We start from the raw sequence: 21,583 nt of genomic DNA, 5'->3' as shown, positions 1-21,583 counted from the left end.
TCTGCTGGGAGGAACTAATGATGAAGGTTAAATCCACAAACCTCCTACACTCTGCCACAAAGTGCAGAAATGTTAACTGCCACTGAACTATCCATTAGATCAAATAAATGCTGGACCCAAGTCACCCTCCCAAGATGCACAAAGGCCCTCAAGCCATTTGAGGACATCAAGAAGAAAAGCAGAGCACTTGCCTGGTCACAGCAGCTTGAATTTGGAAATTTTCTTAAGACTGAGCCAGTCTTCTAAATTCTATTTCTTTCTTAAGATAATGACTCCTGCTTTCTGCTTTGTTAATTTTCTCTTACCTGTTTGCACTTTAGTCTAACACTGAGATGAGCGAGGAGTAGCAGTCTCTGACTATGGTAACATCAACAGCACCATAACAAAAGTGGAAATTTGCATTTCCAAACAGTTTTGAGGACTTTGTAAATAGAAATATTGGTACAGATGAGCCTGAAAGGTTTCAAAAGTTTGTTAATCAAAGACTAAATATGAAAGATCAGGATGGAGAAAACTAATTAAGTTTAAGATAGTTCAGCCTAGTTGAGTTAGCTGGAGAGATGCCATTTACTTTGGAAATCCTGTGCACAGCAGCCTTGTATTTTCTCATGGGTAAAGACTCTTTACAAGAACTGTCTTTGCTTGGCAAAGCTACTTATTTTGACTGAAGGACAAAGTGATGCAAGTTCACACAAACAACATATGAAAAATTACTTTAACAGCAATTTTTCAGCTCTACCATCAGGAAAAAAGTATGTTAAAGGGATAGGGAAAAAACTCTCAAGAGAGTATTCTCCATTGGAAAAATTCTCCAAAACAGTATTTTCTGCCTTTCAAGAACATAAAAGGTTACATTGTTAATAAACATATTGCAAAATAATGAAATCTGACCTATTGGTAAGTCAGCTAAAGCCACTGCACACTGAAAATGCAGTGTGTATATAGTCATATGCAAATGTCTGCTTAAAACTCTCCTTATTGACCCAGCCATTAACAGGGGGAACATATTGCTTGGTGTGGAGCTGCATTTTCCCTTTAACCTTCCTTCTGGCTTCTGGAAATGCATCCTGACCACCTTATAACACTACATTCCTCCTCTTCCTCCCTAAGGGTGGATGGCACAAAGATCTGGTGGGAGCCTCCTCTTCAACTGCTGCTTGCAAGCATAGAAAGAACAACAGGCTTTGCTAGTATCTGAAGAAGTGTAATTAATATAAGCATTGATCTTACTTCATATGATGCTACCATTTTGCTTTACATTTAAGAGTCATTACATCAATATTTAATGGTATTTCCAATAAAAAACCAGAGCCTGCCTGTATTTTCACTGGATTCTAGCAAGCTCACCATTAGCATGTGCACATAAACAGCAACAGCTATATTACAACATGCTACCAATGCTTTTGTAGATTGATTACAGCAGCATGCTCCAGAGTATGTATCTTTTTGTTTTGCTTGGTATTACTTAGAGTCCCAGTAACAACAAAGCCTCTCCTCTCCTCAAGCACTGTAACCTCAGCTGCTTTCCAACTGGCAGCTACCACACCTGAAAATACTCAGTGAGATGAATCTCTCTCCAATATCACACTTTTTAGATATATGCATGCACAGAAACCTACACTTCTTTGTCTTGCTTTTGCACAAAGCAAAAATGTGTCTCCTCATTAATTTCTTTCCTTGCTTTCCTCTGCTGCACAGAGTTCTTGCTCCCCCCTTCTGACACACACAAATATGCACACACACTCTCCCTCCTGACTCTGGAGCACTGTAAGACTGATGGAAACTCTTACGCCTTAAAATAGAGACAGGCATCTTTACAAATGAGTGATGACACTGGGAAAGCAGGAATTGATTTATTTGACTCTAACATGGCTGATGTTGCCACTCTTTGCTGCTGATTGCACCACCATAAAGCTCTGTAAATTGCCACTATCATTCCCTGAGCTTCATCAGACACATAAAAACAACTAATTTTGTGTTTCCTGTGCACATGGAAGTGCAACCCAAACCCTGGTGTCACCTCCCTCTGAACCCCAGCAGTGTCTGCTCCATGGGGATCAGAAAGTCCAAAGGGAAGGGGAGAAGGAAGAAGGGAAGCAGAAAAGGCAGAAAGGACCACGTGGAGAAGGGGGAAGAGCAGATGGTGGTGGGAGAGACCCTTGTACTGCATCATCTCTGCTGCAGTTCAGGTGCTTTTCAGTGTCCCTGCCCCAGCCTGTGACAGTGAGCTTTGCCAGCTGGGTGGCACAGCCAGGGTGGGCAAGAGAACATCCACAGTTAACTGGAAACCAATTCCTGTTTACAGAACTGGTACTGGGAAAAATCAACTCTATTTTCATGTAAAAGTGTAATATAGACAAGTAGAAATATTTGCAGCAAAAGCACTTCATGAATTCCTTTCAACTTTTCCACTAATGGTTTCTAAGTGAAAATACCCCAAACATCCTTTTGGAAAGAAAGACTGTTAAACCATCTGACAATCACAATTTGACAACAAGTTTTTTGAAAATGTAAAGACTGTATTTAAGAATACTGCTAATTCTGCAGACCCTGGACCAATAATATTTGTATTCATTCTCACATTTTCCTCCTACAACTTTTAAACATTTAGAAAGAAAAATCATAAGTCAGACCAGGCAAATTTAGAAACCATGAAATGATATTTAACAGACCATTCTCTCTTAAGAGATTCTTGACCCAGGAAAATAAACACACTAAACAGGATGCTATTTTCAGATCGGTCACGAAATCCTTTGTATAGTATTGCAACAAACTGGAAAATCAACTTTTGAATTAATTTTAGAGTCTGACATGAGAAGACTTTGATTCCCTGGTTCCCATAAGAGGAATGCCACCAGTTGCAATACATGTGGAAACCTGTGGGAGTTAAAAGGCCATGGACTTCCAAAGGGGAGGTGAAGCAGCATCCTCCACCTCAGCAGCAGTCTGGACACAATGAAGAGCAATCACACACTGCCCCACAAATCCCCGCTCAAACTCCTGGAAGAAGACTTAGCTTGACATTCTGAAATATATTTTGTTTTATAGCCTGCTTAAACTTTGCTAATTTGAGCATCCACATAAATTTTTCTCTACATCTTGGATGATCTTTCAGAATTCACAGAATGACTAGGTTGGAAGAGACCTCCAAGATCATCGAGTCCAACCCAACTTTCACTTGATACAGTTTAAAAACCTAAAATATTTATAGAATTTTTATTCCTAAACCAAATTAAGTGTTGCTATTGAAATTTAATAATGCTACTATATATTTCTGTACACTGTGTAACTTCAGAGGAGAAACATTCTTAAAAATTGGAAGTTGTTTTGCAGTGAAGTATCTCAACAGCAGAACACAATTATCTATGGAATGTGTTAAGCGAAGCTTGGGAACAGACTGTAATAGAAAATTAGTGTTTCTGTGACTGTTGAATACTTATTTATTGTGGGATATTTATTAACTCACTCCTAGTTACATCAGTTCACAGAAAACCAGGCCAAGTGTATTACCCTATAATCTGAGTTTCCAGAGCTTCGTGGCTATGTCAATAAAGCAGAGAGACTGCAGAACTCAGACATATTTCTGCAGCTGCTCACCAGCCAGGATGTTTACACAGTGCTTTGGGGAGGCATCTGCTCTGTGCAGCAGCAGAGCTGGGCTGGGTCTGAGCAGGAATTCTCTTGACTCAGCCCTACCATGGCCACTCGCAGTGTGACAGAGGCATCTTCCCCTTCCTCCTGCCTTAAACGCATTTTGGGATGGAAATGCTTCTCATGGGGTGCTGGCTGGATTTGCTGCTAGACACAAATCATCCAACTTGTGAGCTTGGAGCCCAGCTCTGCAGAGAGCCTGGATTCCCCTGTGTGCTCTTGGGCTGCTCCTGTTATGGCCATTCCCACAGAGAAGCTGGAGGCAAAGCAGCGCCAGACCCAAGCTAACAGGGTGGGCCCACATGGCCAGGCTTTCACAATCACCTTCTACCCAAAAAAATTTAAATTCCCAATTCTGGACTTGCTGGATTCATAATAATCAAGATTTGCTTTCAATTTTGTTTTCCCACAACCAAAAAACATTGATACTGGAATTCCAACTCAACTGAAACATATAAACCTTTTGCTGATTTACTTCAAATTCTGCTGAAATTTTGGCAAGGGAGTTCAGAGCCTCCAACCCAGTAGTACTTGGCTTGTTTAGTCTAGGAAAAATTTGTTCACTGTGCTTTTAAACACAGCAGGGAATAAACACTTGAGAGAGAGAAAAGTAAGTTGTGTTAAACAAAACTGACACAAAAAGAAGACTCATCAGTGGAGAAATGTAGAGAATTAGATCAGTGATGTTCTGAAACATTCCTCTGATTCAGCCAGGGAGGGCAGAAAAGGCACCAACATTTAGCACAGAGCCTGATAATCCTTAAGGATTTATCAGGGCAGACAGTGCCTGATCAAAGACAGGTGTCAAGATATGCTTGAAGAAGAAATATCAGTGAACAAGTTAATGATCAAAACACTTTGACAAATCTATTTTTGATTAGCAAAATAATACTTCAAACTATTGATGAGGCGCACTTGTAATCCAACTGCAGTCACTTGTCTTCCCTTACAGGAATGAGATGTGAGATTTGGGGTTTCTTTCTCTGATCTTGTTCAACAAAAGAGCTTTCCTACATTATTACTTCTGATCAGCCACCCACTGGTCTGTGTTCTTAAAGTGGGGTTTTTTTTTAGTAGGAACTCAGTCTTACAACAATATTTAGAACAGTAAATGCTTGTGGCTTTGGCTGTTTCATTTGGATGAGTGACAGGACGAATCCTTGACTAAAACTATGTGATTTAATATGGTGCTTTTTACCTTAAAGAAGCTGTAGACAACCAAAAACCGGCTAAAAAAGAGACTGAAATAAGACTTTGGTGAAGAATTTAAATGCCACATTCTGTCTTGAGTGAGTTGCTCGAAGTTCCCTTTTCAGCTGTTTTGGGTCCTGGTTGAACAAACATTTGAGGAGAAGCCAGGGAATATGACACTGCCCAAAAATGATGCATTTCCACAGCTGCATGACCAATCCACAAACAAACTCTTCAACTTTATATGAATGATCTGTGAGCAAGCAATGTGTGCTCCTCACTTTACATAACTTCTAGTGTATGTATTTGTATCCTTGCTAAAACAAGTTCTCTTTTCTTTGGTACAGGATAAAATTTGAATTTTGAACTTCTAATTTACAAGATCTGTAGGACTGTGACCTTGAATACAAAGTTAAAAGAAAGAAAAATGTTACAGGAAGTCTGTGACATCTAATTTTACAACTCTGTGATCAAATTTTGGTCTTTATTAGAACAGTACTTAGAACAGAATTTCTTTTGTCACATATTCTGTTGTATTGCTGTTCATTGCCTGCATGGAACCATTTTTCTTTCTTAATTAGCAATTAGGGAGAAAACATATAAGCCTGAACATTAAACTAATAAAATTTTGGCAATGCCACTTAGCAATTTAGACTCTGAAACAACATAAATTGGTTTTAAATTCAGATCATGTTTTCATTAATCTCCATATAGCAGAGACAAAATATAGCTGTAGCTATACAAATAAAAGTTCATTGTGTGAAAATTGCTAACCCTGCTCAGGGATCAATAACTTAATAATTTAATCCCTTGGAACAGTACTTCAAAGGAGCTGAAAAAACATGAGATGTAACATTGTCATTTAAATGATTTCTTATTTAAAAAATTTATTTATTTTTAAATTTATTATTACCAGTGTAACTTTACCTTAGCAGAGCAACTCAAAAAGGAGGAGAGGTCAGAGATAATGCAAGGAGAGGAGAAAAGAGGTGGGAGAAAACAATATTTGAACATGAACTCGCAGTTCCATCAAGGAATGACTGCAGATTCCTGTGCTCCTAGGCTGGTTGTTTGGGTTGCTGGTTTGCATTTTCACCTCTCTCCATGCCAGGAGCACCTCCTGAGTGAAGCAGAGCTGTGTGATCCCTGTCCCCAGTGCCGCACTCACCGGTACGAGGTCTCGGGCAGCAAGCCCTCGATGACGTGGCTGGTCACGTTGCCCACGGGGATGCTGACATCTCCCAGGTCGATGTTGTAGGATGTGATCTCAGCCCCATTATTGCTGGGCTCTTCCCAGCTCAGCACAAGGCACACAGAGGGTGAGGGCTGGCAGGAAGCCACGTGCTCGTCCTCCAGCACGGACAGGGTGGAGACGGCATCAGGCACGGCCGCGGGGGTTCTGCAGGTCACCAGCTCACTGTAGGGCCCAGCTCCAGCCTGGTTAATGGCCTGGGAGGGAACACAATGAACATCTACCAGTGCTCTCTTTCACATCTGTATCAAGTTCATCATGATCAGCTGTGCAGGAAGAGCTGCATGAATTCTTCAGAGGATGTGCACTGCTGGCTTCCTCTCTGAAGCTGACTCATGCCTCTGCTATCCTAGGGAATTAGTATCTTCCTTGGTCAATCTGGAATGTCTCAAAAAAACTGGAGAATATTTCTCTTTTCCCTAAAAGAATATTTCTCTTTCCCTTTTTATCAGTGGCAAACTTTGGCTGGTAAGGAAAAATGTCACAGTCATGCTGCCAGTGAAGGTGACATCAACAAACTGGCTACCCAAAATTACTGAACCACCCAGTACAAAGTCCCCAGTACACTGCAGGATGGGCCAACAGATGCTTTATGCAAGCAAAAGATCCCTAAAGATAGGGGATATTTGGCTTGTTAAAAACTACCCTGGTTTCTAATTTGGAAAATGGATAACTAATTTAATGCTAAAAAGCTTCTGAAATAAGAATATAGGACCTCAGCACAGCATTAAGCCTATGACTCAACATTTCCCCAGAATCACAAAATCATTACAGTTGGAAAAGCCATAATTCACCACCAAACCACAACCAAAGCACACAGCTCAGTATCTCTCACAAAAGAGGAGAGCAATAATTTATCAAGCTTTTCATCCTAAGTCATAGATCCTGAATCCCAGAGGAAACCAAGTTTCAAAACCTGGTCCCTTTCTGCTCATTAATTAGAGGCTGTTGTCTTAGCAAGCCCAACATTGCACAGCTGTACAGGCCTGGGGTTTTATCAGCTAGCTGATGCTCAGCCAGTGGCAAGAGTTGTACCCATTGCACTGGAATTGCCCAGGGAATGACTGATGTTACCTGCTCAGGATTATCATGAACTCAATCACAGAACCACACAGGCTGGAAGGGACTGTGGGACTCATCTTGTCCAACCTGCTACTCCAGCCAGGGTCACACAATGCAGACCAGGTTGCTCAGGCTTTTTTTTCCAGTTGGGTGTTGAAAAATTCCAGGTATGTAGATTGCACAGCCCCTCTGGACCACTTAGATCCTTAACAGCCTGCACAGTGATATTTTTTTCTTTGTAGTTCATCTGAACCTCCCTATTTCAACCTGTTTCAACTGGATGCAGCACTCCAGGTTATCAGGAATGGCATGAAATGGGCAACACCACCTTCCCTGGATCTGCCTGCTGGGCTCCTCCTGACACAGCCCAGCATCCTGCCAGGATAGGGAGTGCTTACAGAACATGGTACAGGAGAAACTACACGAGTCCACAAGGCACACACCTCCACAAAAAAGCTTCAGTGCAGCCCAGCACCCTCCACATTTCCTTTACATTTGGAAAAGTTAGCCCACAGTCTCCCATCAGGTTACAATTCATTGAAAAATCCAGGCTTACCATGTTGCCAGTAGGACTCTGAGGGCAATGACAGGACACATCAAACAACTGTTTGATTTCTAATCTATGCTTAACTGCAGTGAATAACTTATTTCTGCTCTGCATAATACAAACACAAAGCCATGTTCTGTTTTTCCAGGAGACATTTTGTTCAATTGAAGAAAGAGATAATAAAGTTACATTTGTCAGCCTTTAAAAAGCCCTTCAAAACAAATCCTGCTCCAGGGAAATCTTCTATTTAATGCAGCACTCCTGGAGCTGTTAGAAGTGAGCCCTGTTTTGTGCTCTGCCAATGACATGATTTGTCTTGCCTCTAAACCAGTGTTTGGCCATTTGTATCTTGCTCCAAGCAATTTATTGTCAGTGGTGTTTTTTAACTGCTTTATTGGACAATCTCATCACCATAACTGATGGGGCTTTGCTGCCTAGCTGCTTTCCCCTGCCACCCCCAAGTGACACAGTATTTCCCTCTGCAGAAGCCACTATTGTTTTCAGGAATATTCATTACAGGAAAAAAGTTGAACAACAGTTAAGACAATTGTCTGCCCTGCAGTTAGATATGCCTGATTCCTCAATTCTCCCCTTTATTGAATTACTGTAGATTGAGATAGCAATACTGTGTGTTTATTAGAAGGCTGAATAAATGTGGTTAGGGGAATCTTTATTTTTAAAAAGGAAATTTCTCCGTTAAATCTGGTAACAGATAAAATAAACATTTCTAACACTATTTAACTTACTTTCTTTGCCTGTTATATCTACTTTGTGGGGAGATTTTTGTGCAATTGTTTGAAGATTACAGTGTATCTTGTAAGAAATTCTTCTTCACATAATGCAGAGGATCAGATCCAGAGGATGAAGCTCTCTAGAAAGTAATACCTGAGCCACTGATGGACTTGAATAAAATATCTTCTTGCTGTTGTGCCTTTCCCGTAACTTCTGCCTATGGATTAAATTATACTGGCTGCATTAAAAACTGGGTAGATTTGTGCAACATTTTTGTGGCAGGTAGTTTGAAATAAGCACCCACTGGAAATCAAAGATGCCATACAGCTGGTTGTTTCCATTTTTAACACAAAATTTTCCTTGGGCTCCCCACAGCAGTGGTCTCAGAGTCTCCTCCCTCCCCAGCAGATGCTGAATGCTCTCCCTCTTGCAGAAACAAGAGGCACTTTCTGGCTCACACCTCCCAGCCTCTCACACATTCCCTCGTTCTCCTTCCCCCAGAGTGCCAGGGCAAGGCACAGCAGCTCTGGCCAAGACACAAAATACATTTGAGTTGTGGGGCCTGAGCTCTTGGGCTGCTGGCCAGCTCCTCCAAACCTTCTTCCCTAAAAAATGAAAAAAATTCAATATCCTGGTTAAAAAAACCCCAAAACTATAACAAAACACTCAACAGAAGCCTGTTGTCCTTGATCAAAGAAATTACCCTGGGTGGTCCACATGCTACCAGCTGGGTGGGTATTTGGGTTGGATTAGTGGGAGTGTTCTGCCTTCACATACAAATATATCTTGTGGAAGAGTATCTTAGGTAAAATATTTTTACTTCACTCCCAGTTGCTTTACCTTGCATTTATTTATCAGTAGACATAAAGGATGAAAAGTCCTGGTTTTCTACTTTCACAGATATACAAAGTTTTTTAACTGCTACTTTTTACTGAAAATATAGGAGATAAAGAGATCAAGGAAAAGAAATAATGTAAAGACTATTTGAGATCCAGTCTCACAAATCTAAAATCAAAATGGCAAAAATGAGAACTCACTTTCTGGCAGGTACCATCTCCTCTACAAACAGGAATTTACTCAGCTGCTTTGCCTTACTTGATAGATCAAACAGATGCTGGAATTCATTATTTAAGGCAGAGAAATCTTCAATATCCAGTTGGGATATTATTTACCTCTCCTTACCATGAAGAAAATTTTTTTTTTTTAAATTTTCTAAACCCTTACCATATTGTTTTGGTATCAGAGGGCAAGGTGGCCCTTACAGGCATTAGTCACCAAAAGTAACAAAACACAAGTTTTAAGTAGCACATCAGTCTGTATTGCTTAAAATAAATGTGCATTCCTTCTGCCTTACAGAGCACATAACTTCAGAGGGAACTAATGATAAAAATAAGAACAGCAGTGGAAGGAAACTCTGTTTGGCTCTCAGAGGGCAATGCATGCAGCCCTGCCTTACCTGTAGCCTGCAGCAGTAATGCGTTGCTGCTGACAAGTCACTGATTTCAAAGCAGGTTTCTGTGCCACTATATGCAAGCTGTAGAGATTCCTCCTCTTCTCCCCACTCTAATCTGTATTCAGAGATGTCAGTACCAGAACATTCAGGACTCTGCAACACAAATATTTATGTGGTTCAGTTCAGAAATGAGCACTTTGGATCGCTGTGTTTCACTGGGGAAGGAATGAAGTACATGGAAAAAAAGCCCAACCATCACCCTTATTTTTAAATTAATACACCATTACTGCTGCAAATAGAAATGTACTGAGTTAATGTTCCCTAAGAGGTTACTGAAACAGGACAATTCTGCACAAAAATTACCTGATTGAAATTCAGAGAAATGAGTGCACACAGCTACTTTGCCTTCCATCAGGACACTCAGGAATAAATTGTTTCTCCACTGGCTTGGCAGAAGCTCAACCGTGGAGAACATAAAAAAAGCACCAATCTAGTGCAGCCTAGCTGAGAGATCAAAACACAGCTCTGGAAGCACTGGCCTCAGAGCCTGAAGCAGTCACTCATGTGCTGAGAAAAGAACCAGCTCAGCAAGGGAGGAGAGCAATGGCACCAATCACCCCCATAGCACTTAAGCTAACACTTATCTTGAGCTCAATGCCTAAGATGCTGGAGAATGGAGGAGGAATGCACACAAATTAAAATAAAAGTAAATATTTGGGGAAAACACAAACTTTTGAGGGGGGGAAAAGCCCTACATCATAAGTATTTATGGAGAGTTAATTCTGTATCAGACTCCAGTTTCAGCCAAAATCAAATATTTGTATTTGTAATTCCAAATGAGAACATGCTGATGTGCTAAAAGCTTGCAAAGTGCACTTCTATCATCTGATGCCAGTGCAGGAGGCTTTGTGTCTGAATCCTGGTCTGGAAGACTCATGTCCAGCTTTGTGTAATTCTTCAGAGCAAAGCAGAAAAGATAACTTTCTACAATAGAATAGTTTCTACCTGGGGTTTCCTTGCATAACGAGATAGCTCCAGCCCAGTGAACAGCTCTCAAGCTCAGTTTTGAGTTCTGTGCTGAGCGTACTGGTCTGGGTAAGCAAGGTGGAATCACACAGGCGGGGACCCGACTCACCTCCCAGCTGACCAGGACTCGTGTGTTGGACAGGAAGGACAGGGAAGGTGCTCTGCACTGGCCTGGTGGTCCTGCTGCTGTGGTGACCTCTGTCACCTCCGAATACGGCCCGTACTACAGGGGAACAAGATATCATTATTCTTATTATTACTATTATTATTATTATTATTATATAGGTGTACACCCATCTCAAAGCCCTCAAGAGCTTTCCAAGAACAGCACATGAACTTTTTCAGCACACTAAACTTTCTCAAAGGCAGACTGGGCCTCCAACACCCAGCACCAACCACCAGAGCTCACGATGAGCTCACACAAATGACTCAGAGTTGAAGTGTGAGGTGAGCTCAGGAACAAGCAGAGAGCAGGTACATCCTTTGTGCATCCTCCTGTGTGGCAGCAAGTGCTCGTGAAAGCAGAAACCACCTCCAATTTGCCCAAAAGTGAGAATGAGCACACAGTGACTGAGGAACAGTTTGTGTCCCTCTGCCTTACCTTAGCACAGGGTGTTCACGTACCAAAAACAGCTTCCCATGGATACAAAGAGGAGCACAAAGACCAAAGCACATACTGGAGTCCGTTTCCAGTTTCTCTTACACAGAATGCCTGCCCCAGGTTACTTGTAACAGGACAGGATGTGCTGGAGCCCAGCCTGGTACAGCGTGTAGGGACATCGCTGCGCACACGCCGCGCACGCTCCGCTCCATGGGCAGCTCAGCTCAGACAGCCTCTGAGCCCGTGGTAGCAGAATAATTTAAATGCAGATTAGCAAAAGAAAAAAAGCCAATTTTCAGCAGTCTGGGAACCTGGCTTCATGCAGCAGTGCGAGGACAGGAGATAGCACTGAAACAGCCTTTCTGAGGCCTCCTGAGTGGAAGAGCGAGGTTTGCTCAGTACATCCCCGAGTTAATTAGAAATCGTTCTCCAGAACAAAGCAGCTTCACTTGGAAGCAATTAGAGGAAAAACACTGGTATTTACTTATTTTGTAATGCAGTACTAGTGAGCGTGAAAAAAATGAGCCACTACAAAAAGGCCAAACGACACGGAAATGATGAACCCCAGAAAACTTCTCAGCAGACGTGTCAGTATCTGCCAACGAAGAAAGGCCAACACTGATTGCTTTGTCTTACAAAGAATGTACATGGCAAAAAATGTCATTTATTGACTTCTCTGTTTTCAAGGAAGAATCTGGTAAAGGACATCCTCCCCTATTTTGCACCTGGTAGAAAAACGGAGCCAAACCAGAACCAATCGCCTCATTTAACAAAGGGTGGACTCAGAAATGCTTTGCAACTGTTCTGCCAAAAAAAAGGAAAAAAAAAAGAAAAGAAAAAGGCAAAGCATCACATATTCAAAGCTACCAGGTAGGCAATGGCTCTCACTCCAGCAAGCAAATCTTATCTTTCCATGTGCATTTAATTAATTTTTCACAAAAACAAAACAGTGGGTGTTTTTAACCAAAACAGTCTTGCAGATATTTCTAATACCCAAGTTTTAACAGAACTTCTCCCTGTAAGTGAGTAACTTCAAACCTTTGTGTTATGTTTGTCATCAAGATTTCCTGGGGAGAAACACGTCAATGCATGTAGTTTAGTTGGGACTTTATATTAAACACCACTGGAATGGCACAAAGGAAAGCATAATCAACCTAAACCTCAATGAAAAAGATCTTTCTGCAGATCACCGTGGACATCAGACAGAATTTCTGATGTATTTGGGAAGGCACTTCTTTCAAGGAAATAATTTAATAGAAAAAACTTCATTGAATCTATAAAGCACACGTGCTTTTTTAGAATTAAAACAAAAAAGTCAGCAGGAGTGTGCGTTTCCCTCAAAACACACCACCTGAGTGAAACTGCAGATCTTGTTTTTACACACTTTAGGTTTAAAACAAAAAAAAAGGAAATGCAACAGAATGAGGATGAAGAGAATCCTCCCTGCAAGCAGCTGTGACTTTCAGCAGGGATTTGGCACATTTGGGAGCAGCTGATTCTGGCCAAACCGTACCAGTAATCAAAATCTCCTTTTAAAAGAGACCCAGGTCTAAAACTGCAGCTCCCACATTCCTTTTGAGCATTTATCACATGGTTTTTCCTTTGCCCATCTCCCCCTGACCCAGCTGAGGAGCAGCACTGACAGCACCCAGAGGGGCTGGGGCAGCTCACGTACCCCGCCGTCGTTCAGGGCCCGCACCCGGAACCCGTAGGTGGCCCCGGGCAGGAGGCTGCCCACGGTGCACTCCAGCTCAGCCCCGTGGTACACCTCAGAAACCACTTCTTCAGGGGCTGTCATCTCCACGCTGTACTCAGAGACAGGGCAGCCACTTTCTGACTCAGGGACATCTAAAAGAAATCATGGAATTCGTTAATAGCGTTAGGGCGTGCGCCAGAACAGCCATTTTTTACTTCATATACCACAGAAATGTGTATTTCTGCTTCTGTGTATAGACAGAAGATATCTCACAGATATCTTCTACCTATATAGATATAGACACAAATACCTCTTTTGTTGTGGGCACCTTTGTTTTTGCCCATGAAAACAATGTATTTGATAATACCTGCATGTTATGTTACAAGCCAGTAGCACAGAATCAAACTGCCTGGGGATCAGAAAAACAGCAACCACCAAAATACTTCCAGCAATCATTTGGGTGGATTTTTATGCTGGTGTTGAATTATATTTGACAGTTAGAAAGTTTACTCATCCAGAATTTGGCTTAACAAGTGATGCCACAAAAATACTTGGATGCTGCAAGATTATCACTGTGAAGAAAACACTCTGTTGTAAACTGGCACCTGTCTTGCATTCTGAAAAATGTTCATTTTTTGACAACTTAGTGCCATGAGTGTAGTCCAACATCTTTGCACAACAACAGGGGTCCAATAGATTATGTGTTATACTGTGGATCAGGATTTAAATGCCACCCAAACCCTCAATATGTTCTAACTCAATTTTTTGAAAGAAGTTATGCATTAGAAGCTTCTAGCAAGCCAATATTGCAAAGGAATAATAAAAAAAAAGATTTTGAGTCATATTGTGTTTTTGAAATAAAAGGACAGATATTCTAATGAAGTGGATACTTAATAGCCAGGGACAGGGACAGGGCTAAAAAACAAAAAATGGCTTACCCCACTGCAGCTGCACCTCCCTGTGCCTGGGCTTGCCCAGCAGCCGGGGCGGGCGGCAGGGCCCCGGCGCCACGCTCAGCGTGCGGACAGGTAAACTCTCGGAGCACTGGGGGAGAACACAGCTCAGTTACAGCCTGACAGGAGCACAGCTCAGTTACACACTGACAGGAGCACAGCTCAGTTACACCCTGACAGGAGCACAGCTCAGTTACAGCCTGACAGGAGCACAGCTCAGTCACAGCCTGACAGGAGCACAGCTCAGTTACACACTGACAGGAGCACAGCTCAGTTACAGCCTGACAGGAGCACAGCTCAGTCACACCCTGACAGGAGCACAGCTCAGTCACAGCCTGACAGGAGCACAGCTCAGTCACAGCCTGACAGGAGCACAGCTCAGTCACAGCCTGACAGGAGCACAGCTCAGTCACACCCTGACAGGAGCACAGCTCAGTTACACACTGACAGGAGCACAGCTCAGTCACACCCTGACAGGAGCACAGCTCAGTTACACACTGACAGGAGCACAGCTCAGTCACAGCCCGACAGGAGCACAGCTCAGTCACACCCTGACAGGAGCACAGCTCAGTCACACCCTGACAGGAGCACAGCTCAGTCACACCCTGACAGGAGCACAGCTCAGTTACACCCTGACAGGAGCACAGCTCAGTTACACCCTGACAGGAGCACAGCTCAGTCACACCCTGACAGGAGCACAGCTCAGTCACACCCTGACAGGAGCACAGCTCAGTTACACACTGACAGGAGCACAGCTCAGTTACACCCTGACAGGAGCACAGGTCAGTCACAGCCTGACAGGAGCACAGCTCAGTTACACCCTGACAGGGGCACAGCTCAGTCACAGCCCGACAGGAGCACAGCTCAGTTACACACTGACAGGAGCACAGCTCAGTCACACCCTGACAGGAGCACAGCTCAGTCACACCCTGACAGGAGCACAGCTCAGTTACACACTGACAGGAGCACAGCTCAGTCACACCCTGACAGGAGCACAGGTCAGTCACACCCTGAAAGGGGCACAGCTCAGTCACACCCTGAAAGGGGCACAGCTCAGTCACAGCCTGACAGGAGCACAGCTCAGTTACACACTGACAGGGGCACAGGTCAGTCACACCCTGACAGGAGCACAGCTCAGTCACACCCTGAAAGGGGCACAGCTCAGTCACAGCCTGACAGGAGCACAGCTCAGTTACACACTGACAGGAGCACAGCTCAGTCACACCCTGACAGGGGCACAGCTCAGTCACACCCTGACAGGGGCACAGCTCAGTTACAGCCTGACAGGAGCACAGCTCAGTCACAGCCCGACAGGAGCACAGCTCAGTCACACCCTGACAGGAGCACAGCTCAGTCACAGCCCGACAGGAGCACAGCTCAGTCACACCCTGACAGGAGCACAGCTCAGTCACACCCTGAAAGGGGCACAGCTCAGTCACAGCCTGACAGGAGCACAGCTCAGTCACACCCTGAAAGGGGCACAGCTCAGTCACACTCTGCTGTGAGCACAGGTCAGTCACAGCCTGACAGGAGCACAGCTCAGTCACACCCTGACAGGAGCACAGCTCAGTCACACCCTGCTGTGAGCACAGGTCAGTCACAGCCTGACAGGAGCACAGCTCAGTCACACCCTGACAGGAGCACAGCTCAGTCACACCCTGAAAGGGGCACAGCTCAGTCACACCCTGCTGTGAGCACAGGTCAGTCACAGCCTGACAGGGGCACAGCTCAGTCACACCCTGACAGGAGCACAGCTCAGTCACACCCTGACAGGAGCACAGCTCAGTCACACCCTGCTGTGAGCACAGGTCAGTCACAGCCTGACAGGAGCACAAGTCAGTCACACCCTGACAGGAGCACAGCTCAGTCACACCCTGCTGTGAGCACAGCTCAGTCACCTCTGCAATAAGCACAGCTCAGTCACCCTCTGCCATGGCCACCACCTTCAAAGTGAGCCACAGCTACAAGAAATTGTCTTCTACACCCACCACTTCATGGAAATTTATATAAATAGTAAAGGAGGGGAGATGCTGTCAAGCATGTCAGTACAAATGCAATTAATAGAGTTCCTTCATTAGCATTCTCAATACTATGCTCTCTGTTTTAATTTTCCTTGGTTTGAAAATAATGTCAAGGCCTAAAGTACTCAATCTTAAATGAGAAAAAGCTCACCAGAGCAGGAGGAATAAGCGTATAAGTACTGAATTTAAATCAAAGAGGGGAATTACAGGAATTGGGGTCTGACATAAGGAACCCAATAATTTAAAGGATTCAGCCCTATGAAAGATAATTGTTACAACAAACCACCTCTTTCTGCATCCTCCAGTCAATACAGGGTCAAGCACATGAGAGTCTGTGGCCTTTTTCAAGCAAGTGGCCACGTCAGATATACATGATGGTCTTTTTCTGATGTAAATATAAACAACTACAGATTGGTTCTGAGGAAACCAAATCCCACTAAATTGCAGCTTGCTGAAAAGAAAATTATGTACACACAGAAATCAAAATTTCAGCAACTTGCAGCATGAGATTAACTGCAATCAGTTTAGTTTTACTGTGCTACAGGGAAAACTTTTCCCTTCTTTTGAAAGCAGAAGTATTTTACCAAAATTAGCAGATAAATCTCTGAAAAATATAAACCCAATAGCCCTTATTGTTAGATAACACCCACCTGACTGTGTCCACCAGTGCTGATACAGCATGCCCGGAGTTTATACAAAGTGCCTGGTTTCAAGTGAGTACAGGTGTATTCTGTAGCTGAGCCACTGTAGGCCACTTCCCACTGGTTTGCTAAAAATAAGATACATCCAAGTTTAAAAAAGTGGAAAGCAACACATTTAGGAATGTCCAGGAGAAAGGAAAATCTTCCACAAATGATGTATTTCAGGAAAATCATTAGTATTAATATGAATGTTATTTTCCACTTGAAGACATAGCACATAGATATACATGCAAATACATATACTTACAAATAAATATGAGTATTATATATGATGTATAAATGTGCAAATATATGCACACAAATATAAATAAAAATACTTCTAGATTTAGCCATATAATATAAAGTTCTGTCATGATTAGTAAAAAGAGGACACCTAAAAACCCACTACAAAACCTTCCCAAAATCCAACCTCAGCTCACCCAGGAATCTTGCAAAGTACATAATTGTTTAAATCACATTATTAGGGCATTAATTATAATAACCTAAAAAATCAGGACTTCCGTATAGTAGCCACAGTGTTTTTAAATTAAGACAACTTGTCTCAAGTTTACCTTCTGGACTTCCTTGAGAAATCTCCAGCAGATACTTTAGGATTTCTGAACCACCATTATCCTGTGGAGGATCTGGAAAAATCAGACAAGAAAAGGAGCGAAAGGTGACAAAACAATTACCAAACCTGCTCCTGATCCAGCTCCTTCTCCCCAAACTCCTCCACAGTAACTACACCAGGTTATGGGCAGCAGAAGGGGGTGACAGACATTTGTTTCCAGCATGAATCAGACTAAGGCTGCTGGATAATGATGATCCAAACAACATGTATGGAAGAAGCACTGAAAGGGAAGTGTGTAGAGGTTTGCTCTATTAATAAGGGAAGCAGCTGGAATGAAGCTGCATTGGGACATAAAATGGAGAGTGAAAAGCCTGAAGATGTACTCGAGTGTGAATTAATCAAAACCAAAACATTTTTGCTTCTGACCACACAAGAGCCTCTACACACCTTTTAGAATATTAAATAAAATAAGCTGTCAAGTTCTCCAAACACATTCAACTTTGGGCTGAGAAGGAGCATGAAAAATCTAAGTTCTAACACACATTTACGCCATTTTATTTGAATTTCTTCCGACCCCAAAAAGCTCTGCTACATCAGTCTGAGCTGGCTTACCCCACTTCACACTAAAGCCATGAGATGTTATTGGCCCCTTGATCACGGGTCTGGTGGGAGGTCCTGGCCTGTCTGGGCTGGTTGTGCAGACCAACACCTCGCTGGGAGAACTCTTCCCTTCCACGTTGGAAGCAAACAGCTGAAACAAAACCACAATGAGTTTACCCCTGTTCACTGCAACTGCTCTCCTGGCAGTTCTGCACCAAACTTCTTTCAGTAATTGCACAAATGTCACATCCCAAAGTGTGTGGGACTGTAGTAACATATATTAGATTGTCACGATGTTTCTTTACAAAATGCAGTGATTTCTTCCCCTCTCCACCAGCAATAGATCATTACATGTTTAAGATAAAAGCAGTGCTGGTTTTCCCTTTAAGAAAAAGTCACTTTTTAAAAATAACTGGGTCAACTTGCAACAAGTAGCTTTTTCAGAAAAGAAAAATAAGAGAACTATAACAAGAACCATAACAATAACAAAACAAGAGAACCATAACAATAACTTTGGTATTTTTGTTTTGGAGATATTTCTAACTGCTATTTACAAAGTAATTCAGAGTATATCAGTAATCACACAATTAAAAGTCAGATCAAAGCTGTGCCTGTAGCCACTGACACCAGGCTACAAATTTGTTCTGGTATCAATGCAGTTTTGTAAAATCCATGTTTTATTTGAAAGCAGGTCTGCAAAGAAGCACCAAGTGTTCTCTCCTCTCACATGCCACAACAGCCTTTACAACACTAAGCTAAAAGGCATTATCTCAGAGTGACAGCACAAATTCTTCCCAATCCTTTGGGTAGTTCAGGCAACTTCACAAGGTCTTCTGTCCCAGAGAGCAGGAAAAGAGCATTCCCTGGGAGGGAGTGAGGCCCTGGCACAGGCTGCTCAGAAATGCTGCGAATGCCTCGTGGACAGAAGTGTTCAAGGCCAGGTTGGAGCACCCTGGTCTAGTGGGAGGTGTCCCTGTCCACAGCAGGAGGGCTGGAATCAGGTGATTTTCCAACCCAAACCATTCTATGACTCTGTGATTTTTTCTTTTTGTTGCTCCTGACTATACTAAAACCTAGAGAGGCCAGGTGTTGGGCTCACACACCGCTTCTGGCCACCTCCAGAGGGACACCACATGTGGATGGCACCTCTTGTGGAGCCACTGCAGTGGACAGGGATGGATGGACAGCAGCACCACAGCTGATCCTGGATCACCCCACTGCCTTCTCCTCAACAGCAACATCCACACTGTGCTTTGATCACAGACCTCAGCACAGAGAGGAAAATGCTGAACTTGGTGTTTGCAGGAAGACTTCAGAGCATCTCTCAGGGCTCTGAGCATCCACAGAGGAGAAGACACCAACACCTGCTAAAAACCAGCTCCAGAACCAGCCACATTGATATATGAGACAGAAAAGCTTCATTCTGTGGCTGCCAGGGGAACACAGGCCCCTGTGCTGGCTGGGCACCTGACAGTGTTTGCAGCATTCTGTAGAAGTGAGATGGGATTTGTGACCAGGTTTTTGGGAGCAATGCAGCTGACTATGACCCCCTCACACCCTGAGCTACACTTTTACAACATCCTCCCACATGGTACTGAGAACTGTGATTGTTCCCCAAAGTCTGAGCAACAGTATCTCCTGTGTGATAAAGGCAGAAAATACAACTAACAGTTTAATATATTAGGTCACAGTATAAAGCAAATTTGTATTTGATGACTCAGTTTTGGAGGGAGCACTAAAGGATCCCTGTAGTGCCTGGAAAAAACCCAAAACAGAAAACAGTACACAGTGACAAGAGAAAAAAGACTTTACCCTGAATTTATACTGTGTGCTTCTTCTGAGATTCTTCACAGTACAGGCTTGCTCCTCTCCAGTGTACTTTGGGTGAAACATGCTATCCTAAAAAAATACAAAACCAAACAACTTCCCATAACTGAGGAGTCTGTGAAAGTGTTCCCTGTGTTAGTCTGTACCTAAAACACATTACAGCAAAGGGGCTTTATAGCTGAGTGCTTAAAAAAAAACCAAACAAGAAAAAACAAACATATTTTATATATATAACAATATTAATTATTATTACTATTATTACTTTTAAACTGCAAGGCCACAATACTTTCTTTTTAGAAGAGACACGTTGCAGCTGCCCTGAATAATGTAATTTTGCTGCAAAATAAGCACAAAACCAATTGTGACAGTTTAACCTGCTACAGAACTGGAAGTGACAGATGACAGAACACAAGCCCACCAAGGAGCAGCCAGGAGGACATGGCAGACTGACCTAGCCAGGGACAAGCTGACCTGCACCTCACAGAATCCTGTGTGGCTTTGTAAATAATCATAGATGACAGCAGAGACTTTTAGCTAAGGATTCCTAATTCTGCTGTGCAGCAGAGCAAATCACAGAGCTCCACCCTGCCAAGTACCCAGCACTCCTGGAAGGCCCTCCAAAGGAACAGTCCATGCTGCTCTCAGTGATCTCCAATTAATAAATCAAAACTCGGTTTAAGTCATGCACTTTATGGCAACACAGCACTCACATTATCTTCTTCCTGAATTTCCAGGGTGTAGGAAATCACTTCCTCTGGTGTGCATCCCTCTACTTTGTTCCACTGCAGCGAGATCCACGTCACACCAGCTCGGATGAGCCGTGGTGCAGAAGGGGTCTGAGGAATATTGCCTGCAGTGTAGCAAACCACCTCCTGGCTGTACCCACTGCTCAGAGACAGAGCAGAGAGAGAAATATTAAATACAGACAAACAAACCTCCAAATCCCCACTCCAGACAAAGAAACAAGCAAAAAAACCAAAACCAAAACAACAACAACCAAAAAAATCCAAAAATTAACCCAAATAAACCCCAAATAAACTCACCCCACCACCACAAAAACACAAAGCTAAAGAAACCTAAACCCCAATGTACTTAGAGAAATATTTCACATTTTCAAAAAATTTGGATGAAGTTCAAATTTCTCAGGTGGAAAAGATGAACACCCAGTTAGGAAATGCCAGAACTAAGAATAGAAAAAAAAATGCAGGATAATGTGTCCTCACAGTCATTTTTACAGATCTCACCACAATAACACTGGAAAAAATATTTGAATGCCTAAAAATATCAATTTGGTATTAACTGTGGAGGAAAATCTCATTTAACAAAGGGGTACTAAAGTATAGGAAACAAAACATGAGGTGTTCAACTTTTGGATGTTGAACCTGAGGTGTGCAGAATACCAATTCTATAAACTCTGATCAAGCTCTCAAAGGAAGGTCCTCTCAAAGGACATTCTTGCAATTTTCAAAATCTGTTTGCAAAGTACAAAACGTATCTTGTACTTTAAAGTCACACCATGAACTTAACACACAGAAAAAGCCAAATCTCCTTATTCAGAATCTTCTTTCTCAAAAACAACCTATTTGTTGAAATACACTTATATTTAAATAAAGCACCTATAACGAAAACCCAAACAAGACAAAAATCATCATACATGGTAAGTCCACAAGCATTACAACAAACCAAAGCCATCTCATGACATGAAGTGTTAGATGACATT

The 21,583-nt window shown here is 42.7% G+C and overlaps 1 protein-coding gene across 1 annotated transcript in view; it reads right to left on the bottom strand.

Annotated features, from left to right (window-relative positions):
• The window catches only part of FNDC3B (fibronectin type III domain containing 3B), a 185,220-nt gene that overhangs the window by 24,000 nt on the left and 139,637 nt on the right, over nucleotides 1-21,583 (bottom strand). Inside the window, exons 13-22 of the mRNA XM_030954819.1 lie at nucleotides 20,574-20,748; nucleotides 19,849-19,935; nucleotides 18,049-18,187; nucleotides 17,438-17,509; nucleotides 16,836-16,954; nucleotides 14,150-14,255; nucleotides 13,191-13,363; nucleotides 11,024-11,137; nucleotides 9,892-10,041; nucleotides 6,011-6,291 (exon numbers count right to left, since the gene is read on the bottom strand). Of these exons, the coding sequence (XP_030810679.1) occupies nucleotides 6,011-6,291; nucleotides 9,892-10,041; nucleotides 11,024-11,137; nucleotides 13,191-13,363; nucleotides 14,150-14,255; nucleotides 16,836-16,954; nucleotides 17,438-17,509; nucleotides 18,049-18,187; nucleotides 19,849-19,935; nucleotides 20,574-20,748 (1,416 nt within the window). The remainder of the gene's footprint in view (nucleotides 1-6,010; nucleotides 6,292-9,891; nucleotides 10,042-11,023; nucleotides 11,138-13,190; nucleotides 13,364-14,149; nucleotides 14,256-16,835; nucleotides 16,955-17,437; nucleotides 17,510-18,048; nucleotides 18,188-19,848; nucleotides 19,936-20,573; nucleotides 20,749-21,583) is intronic.

The sequence above is a fragment of the Camarhynchus parvulus genome, chromosome 9, assembly GCF_901933205.1.
Source record: "Camarhynchus parvulus chromosome 9, STF_HiC, whole genome shotgun sequence".
Taxonomy (NCBI): domain Eukaryota; kingdom Metazoa; phylum Chordata; class Aves; order Passeriformes; family Thraupidae; genus Camarhynchus; species Camarhynchus parvulus.
Note: the sequence above shows the minus strand (reverse complement) of the source record. Positions and strands in the feature narration are given on the sequence as shown.